The sequence below is a fragment of the Nomascus leucogenys genome, chromosome 2 (assembly GCF_006542625.1).
Source record: "Nomascus leucogenys isolate Asia chromosome 2, Asia_NLE_v1, whole genome shotgun sequence".
Lineage (NCBI taxonomy): Eukaryota > Metazoa > Chordata > Mammalia > Primates > Hylobatidae > Nomascus > Nomascus leucogenys.
In genome coordinates, this window is record NC_044382.1 from 4,560,283 (window position 1) to 4,575,528 (window position 15,246).

The following is a 15,246-nucleotide window of genomic DNA, read 5'->3' on the forward strand; positions in this document are numbered from 1 at the left end:
GCAGCCGGGTACACCTCTTGGTCCTTCCTTAGGACCATAACACCATCTCAGGCCCCAGTTGCCTGAGGATGGACATTCTCCTACAGTCCAATTCTAGCCCCAGCCCAAAGGACACTGTAGGGCTCACCCTGCCTTCTGGGACCCCCACCCCCAGCATCCTCCCCATCAGGCTCACTGAGTGGGAGATAAAGAACATTGCAAAGGAAGATCAAGACTCTCAGACACATCTATCTTTATTTGTTTCCTGTCAGAAAATTTCAAGAATTACACCAAAAAATACTTCAGCCTCTGCTACCTACTGACAAAAATACACCACAAAATTATAAAGCGCTCAGCGGTTTTGCTAGGGACAATTTGTTATTCCGCTTTGAATGACAAATGAATTTACAGGTGACTCAGGGTGATTGGAGGTTGGGAGAGAAGGGAGGAAAAATCAAATGAGAGCGTTTGGCAGGATAGTTTGAGCTATGCTAGTCTTATTACCCAGCTGTTGCATATGATGATTTCAGCAACACAGCAAGCCACAAAAAAATACCCTTTACATGGCCTGTCGGAGACTTGTGAGGAAGCAGTACCACATCTCAAATGACCAATTCTCCCAACTGGTTCTGGCCCTGTGGGTCCTGGAGCTGACACCCTGCAGAACTGGCCTCCCTGAAACGTTTGTGAGAGGCAGGGGAATGCCTGATACAGTTCAGGGAACTGGGAGGCCTGGTCAAGGCTGGATGCTGCCTCCTTGTCAGGAGCTTCTAGAACTCGGTTGGGGAGTTTGGACAAATGTCCCCTTTTAACACAACGAAGTGGGCAAAAGACAGTCCCATTTTTCAGCTTCCTTTAGAAATGATTTGGCATTGTGGTGGCCCCAATCTTCAGATCTCTTCCTGGCTGTCACTTGAGGCGCCTGGTTGGAATCCTATTGTTGTTGTTATTGTTATCAGCACTTTGGGAAACAACAAACAAACAAAAACTTAAAAGTCAGGTGCCTGTGCTTATCAATTGTGGCCTAGTGTCACATGCCTGTCCCGTGCCTTCCTTCTTGCAGCCACACTTTCCTTCCCTCCCTCTCCACCTGCTGCTGTCTCGTCAACATGGGCAGTATCCAGGTGTGGATCTAGAAAATGCAAGCAAAAGACAAAGAAAATCTGCCCACTCCTCAGCGTTTGCTGATGCAGAACCCACCGTCGCAGGGTGGGCATTCAGAGCCCAGGCCATGTGGGTCTACCCAGGTCTTAGTACGGAGGCCCAGAAAGTTTGTGCTCGTCTTGCAAAATACACCAGAGGCCAGTACATTTCACTATGGGTTATATGCATTCTGGGCTTAGTAATGCCAAAATCAGTTCTTCTCTCCAGCTCGGCCATTCCTCATTTCCTGCGTACCTACCCTGCAGACCACAGGCTAACGGAATAGTCCCGGTCTGTGTCACTCACATATTCTGCACCCCTGGAGCCCCCACTGAAGCTACGTTTGCTTATCTAAGAAGCCCACAGAGTCTGTGCTCTTCACCGCCCTTCAACGTCTTCCAATGGAGCCAGTTTAATGCTTTTTGTTCATGTTCTTTGTTTCTTTCCTTTTCTGCTATTACATTTTCCTAACAAAGAATAAGCAGTGGCTTTAAAAATATCTTACATGGGAACAATCAACACGAAACATGCCTTTGTACATGAGCCTGACTCGGGGACGAATCAACAATACCAAGGAACAAAAAGAAATCTCGGTTCAGACAACTCCAGCACACACCATGTTTGTGGTGCGTTCCTCCCCCCACCCTGCCCTGCCCCGCCCCCGCCCCCATATCCCAGGAGTACAGTGTTGTCTTGTAACTGGAGCTTGGCTTAGCCAATGGGGGTCCTCCTCTCCACCCCGCCCCCCATTCTGGCTGGGGCAGGCCTCTAGTGGCCCTGGGTCTTGGGCGGCTTGGGCTCGTGGATGACAGCGGCTGCCGACAGCCACGGCCCGATGGCCCGGGCGGTGCTCTGCTTGGCCACGCTGTAGTGGCTGATGACTGTGTAGAAGCGGCTTCTGGAATTGGGGTCCTGGGAGGAGTAGTAAGCATCCAGGGAGGCTGGGATACAGCGTTTGTGCTGGGGAAGAAAGAGACAGAGTCAGGGGTCATTCAGCAAACTGCTCCCAACCTGCCCAGCAACACAGCCACCCTGACTGGAGCACAGCTGCATCGGGCTGTCAGCCAGAGGGCAGGTGCCAGCTCCTGACCTGGGCCTGGCATGCAGCAGCCTTCCCAACACCAGCACCAGCACAAACACCAAAGCTCCACTTAGAAGAAGCCAGACAACCTGAACCTCATACTGACACTGATTCAAGGCCAGCCTTCTCTGCGTACTGACTGTCCGGCTGCAGTGGATGCCGTAGAGACCCCCACAGATTCCCTCTATCTGGCTGATTCACCTGTCCCCTGGTTGCCTCTCTGGGCTGTTGTTCACAGCCAATGACTATTTATTTCCTCTATTTTATACTTGCATCTCTTTTCTCTTATATCAAAAGTCTTGCTGGGTGAGGTGGCTCACGCCTGTAATCCCAGCACTTTGGGAGGCCGAGGCTGGCAGATCACGAGGTCAGGAGTTCAACACCAGCCTGACCAACAGAGTGAAACCCCATCTCTACTAAAAATACAAAAATTAGCTGGGCGTGGTGGTGCATGCCTGTAACCCCAGCTACTCAGGAGGCTGAGGCAGGAGAATCACTTGAACCCAGGAGGCAGAGGTTGCAGTGAGCCGAGATGACACCACTGCACTCCAGCCTGGGCGACAGAGCGAGACTCCATCGCAAAAAAAAAAAGTCTTCGTTCCTAACAACGTTCATGTAATGATGTATTTGCATTATCCTACAATCAATATAGAACAGTCACAAAATAGCACCAATATTACTTCTAAGAGGTAATGAACCTGGGGACTACCGGACGAACTTGGAGGTTTCTCTGCAGCTCCGTGTGTCCTTAGAATACACTCCACCAAGGGTGTAAGGTGAACACGCTGTCATCTACAACCGGCTGAAATATTTATTTTCTTTGCACATTTATGTCCTTAACTTGATATAGAGCTAGGTTCTCTAAACAATGAACCTCTTGTTTTTTCTCATTTATTTATTTTTAAATATGTCAAACATTTACATATTTCAAGGACAAATATTTAAGAAGATAGATCCGAAGAAGCTTTGTGTCCATCCCTTCCTCCTGATGAACGATTTTTATTAATTTTTAAAATTTATCCTTCCTGAATTTCTTTCCAAAACAATAAGCAAATAGCACTCACCTCCCCTTTGCCCACACACAGGCAGAACCTTCCTTCCCTCATTCATCCTTACTATCTTCAAGCACATTCTCTGTCCCTGTATGGAGGCCTTCCTTCCTTATTTTCCCAGTTTTAGTGACGTCCACCGTGCGGACGTCACAGTTTATTCAACTGTCCCCTACTGTTCCCATTGTTTTGAGTCTTCCAGAACCTCAGCTTCTTTTTTTTTTTTTTGAGATGGAGTCTCACTCTGTCCCCCCGGGCTGGAGTGCAATGGTGTGACCTTGGCTCACCGCAACCTCCACTTCCTGGGTTCCAGTGATTCTCCTGCCTCAGCCTCCCAAGTAGCTGGGATTACAGGCATGCACCACCACGCCTGGCTCATTTTGTATTTTTAGTAGAGACGAGGTTTCTCCACGTTGGTCAGGATGGTCTCAGAACCTCAGCTTCTGACCACTTGGAGTGTAGTCTAGGAAGCCAGATCTGAACCCCCTCCATGGAAGTCTAGGAAGTCAGATTACACCCTTGGTGGAGTGTATTCTAAGGACACACGGAGTTGCAGAGAAACCTCCAAGTTCATTCAGTAGTCTCCAGGTTCATTACCTCTTAGTAGTAACATTGGTGCTATTTTGTGACTGTTCTATACATATTGTAGGATAAGGCAAATACATCATTACATGAATGTTGTTAGGAGCCAAGACTTTTGATATAAGAGGAAAGAGGTGCCAGTAAATAATGGAGGAAATAAACAGTCACTGGCTGTGAGCAGTGGCCCAGAGACGCAACCAGGCGATAGGTGAGTCACCCAGCTAGAGGCGATCAGACTGGAGTGTAATCTAGGCAGTGCAGAACCGAAGGATACACATTTTCAGGCTGGCACACTTCCTATTTGATCTCCCCACATCAAAACATAATTATTGTGATGTCTTGGAAAACCCTCTTAACTAAACACTCTTTACGTTTAATTCCTTACATGTAAAATAGGAGCCAAAGAAACCCTATTTCTCAGAATGGTGGTACAGCTCAGTTGAGATAATGTTTAAGGAAACGTCTAGCAAAGGGTCTGATGTATTAGAGATACTCAGCAAATGGTAATTATAAATATTAATAGTATCAGCTGTGTTCACTCTGAAACAGACTCTGTCTTTATTGCAACTAACATTTGTTGAGAGCTCATTATCCAATAGGCCCTTTGTTAACTGATTCTACTTAAATTATCTCCTTAAGGCCTCCCAAAAATCCTGGGAGCAGGCATTATCAGCCCCCTGCAGGTGAGAAAACGAGGTTCAGAGGGGCAAGAAGACTCCCAGAGGTCATGCAGCAGGTTCCGTTCTTTCAGAGAAGGAGTTTAATCAGAGCGTGGGTCAAGGGGAGACTTGGAGACAGAGCTTCAAAGAACCTCAGAGGCACCAGCCCTGCCTTCACACCTCTGGAGGGCCACTGCAAGGGTAAGCAAACAGCCACTGAGCCAGGAAGACTCGCACCAAGCTGAGCTTTCCCAAAATGGAACAGTCCATGTCAAGAGGTAGTGAGCTACTTCCCTCACTGCTGATGTGCTGTCGAAGCTGGACCACCTCCTGGCCCTGGAGAGCACCATCTTGGGGGAGGAACTCTGCTGCTGACTGGAGACTGAGTCCCTCACGAAAACTTGGAAACTCCTTGCCAAACACATATTCCATTTTAAACAGTCAGTAGGGAGGTCGTCATACCCAGAATTTGGACATCAGTGAAGAGAAGACATTGATCAACCCTCTAACTGAACTTGATAGTGACCCGGGGCTACTCGACCACCTCTTACCTTATAGACGAATCCCTCTGGGCAGCTGTGGTCATAGGTGAAGGCTTTGTAAACCACCAGGAACACGATGCACGCAAGGAAAGCTAGGGCCAGGCTGACAAGGATGGTGACCTGGAGGAACACAAAATTGAGAGTCATCCAGCTTCAGTCCCCGCATGCAGCCTTCAGAGCCTAGAACTGGCAGGCAGCATGGTATGCTAGAAAGGGGGACAGGCCCAAGGAACTGCTTGTGTCTTGGCTTTGTTACTAACTTGCAGTCTTAGGCAAGTTAGTCTAATCACTGAAGCTCCATTTTTTTTGTTTTGTTTTGTTTGTTTGTTTGTTTTTGTGAGATGGAGTCTCACTCTGTCACCCAGGCTGGAGAGCTGGAGTGCAATGGCGCCATCTCAGCTCACTGCAACCTTTGCCTCCTGGGTTCAAGCGCTTCTCCCTGCCTCAGCCTTCCGAGTGGCTGGGATTACAGGCACTCACCACCACACCCAGCTAATTTTTGTATTTTTTAGTAAAGACAGGGTTTCACCATGTTGGCCAGGCTGGTCTTGAACTCCTGACCTCAGGTGATCCACCTCCTTCGGCCTCCTAAAGTACTGGGATTACAGGCTTGAGCCACTGCGCCCGACCACTCCTTTCTGATTTAACATGTGATTTCCCCTTCATTTTCCTTTTCCTGATAACTATGTGGGATGTGGGGCAGTTGATCATTAAGCCGACACTTTCAGTGCTTCCTGCTTTCCATCCCCACCCCGCCCCACCACTGGTGCATTCCAACCTCGGACATCAACTGCTTCTTTTGCCTCTGCTTGGACATCTAATAGACACTTTCAACACATTCCCAAACCAGATCCCCGCTCTCCTCCCCACTCAAACCTGCTCCACCTGCATTCCTCTTCATCTCAGAATATGTCAATTTCACATTTGCAGTCACTCAGGCCAAATATCCTGAAGTCATCCATGACTCCCTTTTTCTCACACACCACATCCAATCTACCAGAAGAAACTATCATTTCTGCCTTCAAATACGCCCATAATCTGACCACTTCTTACCACCTCAATCATGTCCAACCAAGTGGAAGCCATCATCATCTCTCACCTGCAGCATCTAACAGCCTTCTAACTAGTGACAACTTCCTTGTCCTTTAGGGTGTATTCATCACATAGCCACCAGAGAGAGCTTTGTAAAATCTAAAACAAAGCAGGGGCCAGGTGCAGTGGCTCACACCTGTAATCTCAGCACTTTGGGAGGCCAAGGTAGGAAGATCACTTGAGGTCAGGAGTTCGTGACCAGGCTGCCCAACATGGCGAAACCCCGTCTCTACTAAAAATACAAAAATAAATAAATAAATAAATAGCCAAGGGTGGTGGCAGGCACCTGTGATCCCAGCTACTGGGGAGGCTGAGGCAGGAGAATTGCTTGAACCTGGGAGGAGGAGGCTGCAGTGAGCTGAGATTGTGCCACTGCACTCCAGCCTGGGCGACAGAGTGAGACTCCATCTAAATAAATAAATAAATAAATAAATAAATAAATAAATAAAACAAAGCATGGCCCTTTTCTGCTCGAAAGCATGCAGTGGTCTCCAGCCTAAATATAACCCAGTTCCTGTCCACTATCTGAAAGCAACCTTTAGAAAAAATAATACAACACAAAACAAAGTGGGGGCACCATCAGGATTCATCTGAAACCAGTAATTGGTTAATTTCAGAGGCACCTCTAGGCTCGCACTGACCCCACTCCACCAGCTATGTACGAGGGGGCAGGGAAGTCCCCATGATACCAGGGCATCTAATATTACAAGCAGAATGTGTGTGTGTGTGTGTTATTTTTTAAAGCTGGTGTCCCTTTCAGTCAGTTGGCCTAGAAATATGGCAGGATTCTTCTCATGGAGGAGAGGTTCCTTTTGATTCAGAGAAAGAATAAAATTAACTTTGGGAGTGCCCATGCCATCTCTTTCCCACCCCTGGGCATGTTTATAAGGAAAGGAAGAGACAGGAGTCTACACTGCTCCAAAAATATGGAGTTGTCTGTTGGCCATTTTAAATACTGGATGGGAGGGATTTGAAAAGGAAAAGAGGAAGATGGATATAGGGAGGATTCTGTCCAAATCTCTTGGGCAGACACTGTCCATGAGCAATTCCTAATGAGTGTGTATATGAAGTTTTAGGACAGTACTGTGTAACATTCAGTTTTACGATACTGTTGACACCATGTGCTGTCCATTCTCTCCATTACCCCAAGCCAGAAGTTGAAGCCTGTTGCATGTTTATCAGCTTCCTGCCCTGGATTGGAGTGATAACAGTATGGGGTGAGATGGTGCAGAGTTCAGTCCAGTATCACACGGGCAAGAGGTGGAGCCGAGGTGGAGAAATCAAGAGAAGTTGGACTTAAAGCAAGAGATACCCTGAAGACACATATGCACCCTAGGAAACTCCTATTTGAATAGTACAGGAAAGGGGGCCACCCAAGACCACAACTCACAAATGCTGAGGACATAGGAACACGTGATCAGCATGTGTTTGGAGTACAGATATAAAAAAATTTTAAATGCCCAGATTTTCCAATAGCCAAAAGGTAGAAACAGCCCAAATTTCCATCTGCTGATGAATGAATAAACAAATTGTGGTCTATCCATGCAGTGGAATGTTATTCAGCCACGAAAGGGAATGAAGGACCAGCTGCAGATGCAGACGGCCCTTCAAAACATGATGCTGAGCCAAAGAACCCAGATGCCAATGGCCACATGTCATGTGATTCCATCTGATGAGACACCAAGAATGGGGAAATGCACAGAAGCAGGTGCAGACTGGAGCCTGCTAGGACTAGGGGGTCTGGGGGAATTGGGAATGACTGATAAGGGGTATAGCGTTTCCTTTTGGGGTGAGGAAAACATTTTGAAACTAGACAGAGGTGATGGTTGCACAGCATTATGAATGCACTAAATGCCACCACACTGCTCACTTTAAAGTCGTTATGTTTATGTTACATGAGTTTTCTCTTAGTTTTTTAAAATAAATGCCCAGAGTTCAGACAGCATCCTGGCACCTGCAGCTCTGCCCTGGGGACAGAGAGCCAATTTCCTAAGTGGTGACCCTTTCTATTAAAGGGACATTAAAATCCTGCTGGCATCCCCTCCCCTCAAAGAGAACACACCTGGGCCCAGCCAAGAGCGTTGCCTATAGTCGCAGGCTCATCCACGGACTACAGTGCAGCTGCAGAGCTCGTGCGTGCGCAGGAGGGAGTTCAGAGCCTCAGCCCCAGCCTGCCATTGCCTCCAGCCTGATGCAGGGTCTGAGGGAGCTGCTGGAAAGCTTCCCATCCCACTGACCATGTGCAACCCCAAACCTTGCCTAGGCAGTCCCAGGCCTCTTGGGAGACTCAGGAGCCGGGCAAGACCTCCCAACACGGGTATGAACATGCCCAGACAGGGCTGGATGCAGCCCCTGGTCAGCAGCAGGTTAGTAAAGGGGCACTAGGAGCTGGTGCAGGACCCAGCAAGCCCGCCTGTGGGACAGGTTCCCCTTACAGAGTGGGCTCTTCCCCTGCTAACGTCCGCTGAGTTAAGAAATCCCAAATAGGAACTGCAGGGGCTGATTCACCAAAGTGCCACCAGGCTAGAGAGCACAGAGCACAGAGCAGGCCTCTAGCAAATGCTTCTGGAAAAAGAAAAGGGAGGGAGGGAGGTCCCTTTGAGGTAGTGGTTTCAAACCCTGCTTCACATTAGAAGCAGCTGAGGAGCTCGGCAATGCTGATGCCTAGGTTGTCACCACCCCCATGGATTCTAATTCCATGGGTCCAGGACAAGGCTATCCAGGTAATTACCATGCGTAACCAGGAAGAGAAGCGCTGCTCTAGTAGGACTACCTGTGAGTGGTTCTCAAGCAGCTGCACATGTTAGAATCCCCTGGGATAGCCAGGATCGGTGGCTCACACCTGTAATCCCAGCACTTTAGGAGGCTGAGGTGGGTGGATCACCTGAGGTCGGGAGTTTGAGACCAGCCTGACCAACATGGAGAAACCCCGTCTCTACTAAAAATACAAAGTCAGCCGGGCGTGGTGGCACATGCCTGTAATCCCAGACTAGGGAGGCTGAGGCAGGAGAATCGTTTCAACCTGGGAGGCGGAGGTTGCAGCGAGCTGAGATGGTGCCATTGCATTCCATCCTGGGCGACAAGAGTGAAACTCCATCTCAAAAAAAAAAAAAAAAAAAAAGAATCCCCTGGGATTCAAACATTTCCAATGATCCTGGTGCTCTAGCCCTATCTCAAACCAACTACACCAGAATCTCTGGGGGTGCAGTCCAGGCCTCAGTGTGTTTCGAAGCCCCCAGGTGGTCCCCACATGCAAGCAGTCCTTTGTGCTGACACTTGCCGGGGTGTCCTCTGTGACTGTCAGAGTCAAGGGTCTAATGCTGACTGGTTGCTACGGGTACAGCCCAGCCCATGGGATTCTGCCCAAGCAGGGCTAACTTCCGCCAGGCCTCACCACATGCTCCATGACCCCAGAATTAGGCTCAATGGAGGCTGTTTTAGCTGAACGAGAGTTTGCCTCCCTGTCCTGAATTTGGTAACTTCTGCAACTGAAGGCCAATCATTCCCTAAGAGTCTGGGGAGGTCAGACAGTACGTTGTGGTGAATCAGGCACAGGCTCTCTCTCCTGAGGCCTCACAGTCTACAGGGAGAGGGAGAGATGGACTGACGGGTGCAGACACTTGCAATGCAGAGGTGACACCATGACTGAGGCCATCAGCACAGGGGGCTGCTGGACTTAACCAACTTGGGGGCAGGGGCATCACGGAAGTCCTCCTGGGGGATGTGACATCAGAAGTGACTTCATGGAAGAACATTAGGATTGAGGGGAAGAAGGCTCTGAGCAGAGGAAATGGCATCAGCCCTGGACAGAACATGGAGAGCACACGGGCTGTTCTGGAGGCATCACAGGCCTTGGCATGGTTGGCCCAAGGGGTATGAGTAATGGGGAAGCCTGGGGGCCTGGGCAGGGGGCAGAGAACAGATTACACTTGGACTTGATCTCAAGGACAACAGGGAGCCAGTGACAGTTCTAAGCAGGGAAGCGACAGGGTGAGAATTATGTTTTGGAGTGATGTCTCTGGGGGCAACAGGAAGCATGTTTGCAGGGGGATGGCTGAAGGCAAGGGGGCCAGTGGGAAGGCCGATGTAGTAGGGCATGCCCCAGGTGCTGAGGCCAGACGGGGCAGTGGGGTGGAGTCAATGGCCTAAGATGGCATAGGAGGTGAGCACAGCACTGCGAGACAAGAGGAGGAAGGGCCGGCTCAGGCCAGCGAGTTCCACTGGTGAGCTTTCTGGATTCTGGATGACGGAGTTGTCAGTGGTTGCTGGGGTGGGGTGGGAGCTGGAGAGTCCTGGTTTGGTTCCAGGGCAAGATTTCCTACAGGCAGGTTTCAGTTCTGCGAGGCATCCTGCTGGACCCGGCCTCCCCGGCCTCCCTTTCTGGTGGATTTGTGAAATTCATGGGCCCACGTGCCTGATCCCTGCAACAAAGCTCCCGCCATGCCGGATGAGCCTAAGAGGGCTGGGGAGAGAAACTCCCACTTCCCCACAAAGCACCTCTGAACATGAAAGCAGGACTCCACATCAATATTTATTGACTCGGTTTATATAACCTCCATCCTCAGAGACGTTCTAAAGCCCTTGGTTTCACCTCTTGAATTTAACAACCTGAGCCTCGCAATAAACAGCTCGCTAGTTCTCCAGCGCTAGATTGGAGGGTTTCATTAGAGGCACAGTCCTCACCACGGAATCACACTCTCTGCACCCGTCTCCCCTCATCCACTCGCTCAGCCACTCATCGTCCGCTCAGTGCGAGTCTATTAAAGGGCCTACTGTGAGCCGGATGCTGTGCAGTCATTGCCTCAAGGAGTTCACAGGAGGGAGAGAGTCAGACATTCAATGAGCAAATCACCAAAGAAATAACCACTAACCAAGCACTGAATGTGGTCTGAACAGAGCACACGAAGGGAGCCCTTTGACGGGGTGGTCCTGGAAGCGAGAGGGGACTGGGATCCAGGCAATCCCGGGCCAGAGCATTGCAGCATTCTAGGCTGCCCAGAGATCCTATAAGGAAGAGGAGCTCGAGGTTACAGAGGGCCTGGAAGAAGCAGTCTGGCTGTGACAAAGGGGACAAGGAGGAGAGAGCATTGAGGTGAGGCTGGAAGGAAGGCAGGGGCCAGCCCCCCAGGGCTTTGGAGGCCAATATCACCCTTGTCCTGCCCAAGAGAGTAGCTCCCCACAGAGGCAGCCCTGGTGCTGTCAGGGTAACATCTTCGCTCAGCCTGTACCCCCTCAACCACCCTCCAGTCTCATGTACCTCTCCCCACTGGCTCACACTGTCCCCCTCCAGCCCCGGCACCCTGACAGCTCCTGCAGTTGCTTTTCTGGGCCTTGGGCCAAGCCTGGAGCCCCCGTGTGCCCTTCCTCAGCAAGGAGAACATCTCCTCAGCATTCAGATCCAGCCCTGAACCCCCAATCCATCCCCACTCTGTAGCTGGGGCCTGGTTCAGTTCCTCCTCCATAGGAGCACACTGCATCCCCATCATCCCTCTCGCCTCCCAGCCACCTTCTGCTGGGAAGGCCTTGGGCAGCAAGCGAGTCGCACCCTTTTCTCTGTGCCCAGCAGTGACTCATACAAAGTGGGGATCAGAAACATTTCCTGACCTGCAGTGTTGAGTTGTATTAAGACCAGAGAGACAGAGAGAGAGAGACAGACACATAGACACACACACACAGTCATACACACACAGACACACAGAGAGACACACTCACACACACAGTTACACACACACAGACACACACACTGAGAGAGAAAGGTACACACACAGAGACACAAACACACACGAGAGAGACACAAAGAGACACACACAGTTACACACACAGAGAGACAGACACACACACAGAGACACACACACTGAGAAACACACAGAGACACACACACAGAGAGACACAGTTACACACACACAGACACAGAGACATACACAGAGACACAGACACACATACAGAGACACACACACTGAGAAAGACGCACACACACAGACATACACACATGCACACACACAGCCTCCCCCCAGACATCCACAAGCAGGCAGACATGCACCCTGGCCCAAACCGTGCCGTGTGCAGGTGTAGTGGTGCACGGAAGCACCTGCATGTCTCCTCCTGTTCTCCTTCCTCTCCTCAACCCCACCACCCCACACATGTGCCCAACAAAAGCACTTTAACCTTGAAGAGAATCAGAGTTTGGGGTTGGCACCCACGAAGATGCACCCAAGATTCCTCTTCAGGCTTGTGAGATCCAAGAGACAAGAGAGGAAGAATTCAAAAGAGAGCACAGAGCTGGCGACTCTGGCAAAGATGACTACGGTCACAGCGACCACTGCCCCCCGACTCTCCCTCCATCTAATCACAGTGGCAGGAGTCGTAACAATAACAACAGATGCTAAGAGTTATTGGGAACGTAGTATACACTATCGTCACAATCATATGAAGTAGAATTATTATCCCCATTTTGCTGATGGAGAAAGTGAGGCTCTGAGAGGTGAAGTGACTTGCCCAAGGTTCCCCAGTTGGTAAGAGGTAAGTCGAGAAAAGCCACCAAGTTGTCTCATGGGCACCTTGACCTCACCATGCCCATGACCAGCCTCAGCTGTGGCAGGAGGCAGCGCTGCCCACTGCATCTGGGGTCTGACTCTGCAGCCACCCCTGCCTCCACTTCTCCCCCAGAGCCATGCCCAGGCAGACACCAGCTCTGGCAGCTTCTGCCAATGACACAGCTTATTTATCTCCCCCTGCCCCCATATTCATCATAAGCCCCCTGGCCAGACCACCATCACCTCTCCCCTGGGTGCAGCAGCCTCACTGCTCCTGGGCCTCCAGCCTCTAGGCTTCCAGTCCACCCTAGACTCTCCAACAAGCCAACTTGGTCACACTGCCTCCCTGATGAACGAGCCACCACACCTATAGGATGAGGGCTCATCTCCTTGGCACAGCAGACAAGGCATTTTCAGATTTAACCTCCATTCCCTTTTCAGCCCCAACCCTGGCCCTCCAAGCTCCAGGCACCCCAGTTTTCCCCACCCCCATGATCTTGCAGCTGCTGGTCTCTGCCTAGAATGCCAGTTCCCACTCCTCAGCCTGTCAAGTCCCTGCTCACCCTAGACTGAGCTCAACTATCTCCTCCTCCCCAAAGTCTTCCCCAAAAGTCCTCAGGCAATGTTGAGCTGCTACCCTGTCTGATCACAGCTCTTCAAGACACTTCTCCTAGGGCACTTTAATTAACCTCACCTGTCTGCCGCCCCGCTTGGGATGCAGTGTGGGGTAATACTTCCCACTTCCATTTACTAGGCACTGATTGTGTCAGGCACTGTTCTCGGCACTGTACATGGATTTGCTCTTGCAAACCTTACAACAGCCCTATGAGGTAGGTGCTATTATATCTTCATTTTTCAGATGAGCAGACTAAGGCACAGAGAGGTTGCATAATTTTCTCAAGGTCACACAGCTCATTAAGTAATCCAGCCAGGCATCTAGCTCTATGTAGCATGGCCTGGGCTCTTAGCCTATGCTATGCTCCTCATAAAGCTTGGGCTGAGATATTTTATTCACTAATTATTAACTGAGCACCTACAGTGTGTCAGAGATAATTGCACACATTGGGCATACAAAGAGGTCAGGGGAGTCCCTGCTTGCATAAAGTCTACCTTTAATCTTTTGAGTTTCCTTTTCTGTCAAAGGGGAATTGTAACAACATCTGCCTCTCGGAGTTCTGAGGGTTACATGGGATAATGCATGTGGGACCTGAAAGTGGGTTGAGTGGTGGCCCCTGAAATACATGCCCACGTCCAAATCTCCAGAACCTGTCAATGTGATCTTATTTAGAAAAGGGGTCTTTGCAGATGTAATTTAGTTAAGAATCTTGAGATGAAATTATCCTGGATTATTCAGGCAGGCCCTGAATTCAAGCAGTGCCCTTATTAGAGACATGCAGAGGGAGACAGACCCACAGAGAGAAGAGAAGCCACATGAAACGGGAGGCGGGATTGGAGTGATGCATCCACAAGGCTGGGAACACCTGCGCTCACCACAAGCCCGAAGAGGAAAGGAGAGATTCTTCCCTGGAGACTTCAGAGGAAATGTGGCCCTGCCAACACCTCAGCAGTGGAAGTCTGACATCCTGAACTGTGAAAGAACACGTTTCTGTTGCATTCAGCCACACAGTTTATGGTCATTTGTTTTGGCAGCTCCAGGAAATGAATACAGCGCCCTCCCGCAGTGCCTGGTATACGTGCTACAAATGTGGGCTCCTCTATTCCCCCATATTGTCTGCCATGCTCCTCAGCATGGACCTCAAAAGCGCCAACCACTCAGGAAGACTGCCATATGAACTGCTCTTGCATATCTTTTCAGCCTTTCTCCCCTTGGTGAACTCCTAGTCAGGCTTCAAAGCCCAACTCACCATGTCACCTCCTCTGAGAAGCCTTCCTTTGCCTATTTGTGCTCTCACTACACTTTGTGCATCCATCTACCACTTAGCACTCAGCCTACGGGATTACAATTGTTCATTGTGTGTGTCATGTGGACAGGGACCAAATCTTATTCCCAACTTCCAACTCATGACCTGGCATGGGATAGGGAGAGGCTAATTCATTCCCTAGCCCACAACTTATCCTCATTTTTGGTACAAAGCACTGGCTGCAGTGAGTTTTCAGGACCTGTCTTAACTGTTCTATAGCTTGGCAGAGTGACTGAAGGGAAGGGAAGAACCCAGTTGGATGAAATCACTGCATATGGTCATCTGAAGTATAGTTTTTCTGATGCTAGAAGAATTCTTAGTTGACCCTGAAGTGACCTCTTTGCCTGCCTGCTGTGCCCCTCAAAGACGAGAAGCTTCTCTCTGACAGCTGGGAGAGCTGGACCCTGCATTCTGGAAAGTATTTAGGCAGTTCTCTGCAGTAACTATGACCACATCGTGACAGGGGTCAATCTCGCTTCTGCTTCTGACGAGCTGTGTGACCTTGGGTAAGATGCTTCATCTCTCTGAGCCCCTTTTTCTTCATCTGTTAAATGGGGACCAAAAAAATCAATCCCACCACATAGGATTGCTGTGAAGATTAAATGAGATGGTGCCTATAAATTGCCTGGTATTATTGGCCCAGCCTATGGGCTTACCTGATAAT

At 49.8% G+C, this 15,246-nt stretch overlaps 1 protein-coding gene across 1 annotated transcript in view; it reads right to left on the reverse strand.

Moving 5' to 3' along the window:
- Positions 1-208: 208 nt before the first annotated feature.
- Positions 209-15,246, reverse strand: part of NSG2 (neuronal vesicle trafficking associated 2) — a 63,062-nt gene continuing 48,024 nt past the window's right edge. The window contains exons 4-5 of the mRNA XM_003273249.2: positions 5,045-5,155; positions 209-2,082 (exon numbers count right to left, since the gene is read on the reverse strand). Of these exons, the coding sequence (XP_003273297.1) occupies positions 1,891-2,082; positions 5,045-5,155 (303 nt within the window). The 3' untranslated portion in view covers positions 209-1,890. The remainder of the gene's footprint in view (positions 2,083-5,044; positions 5,156-15,246) is intronic.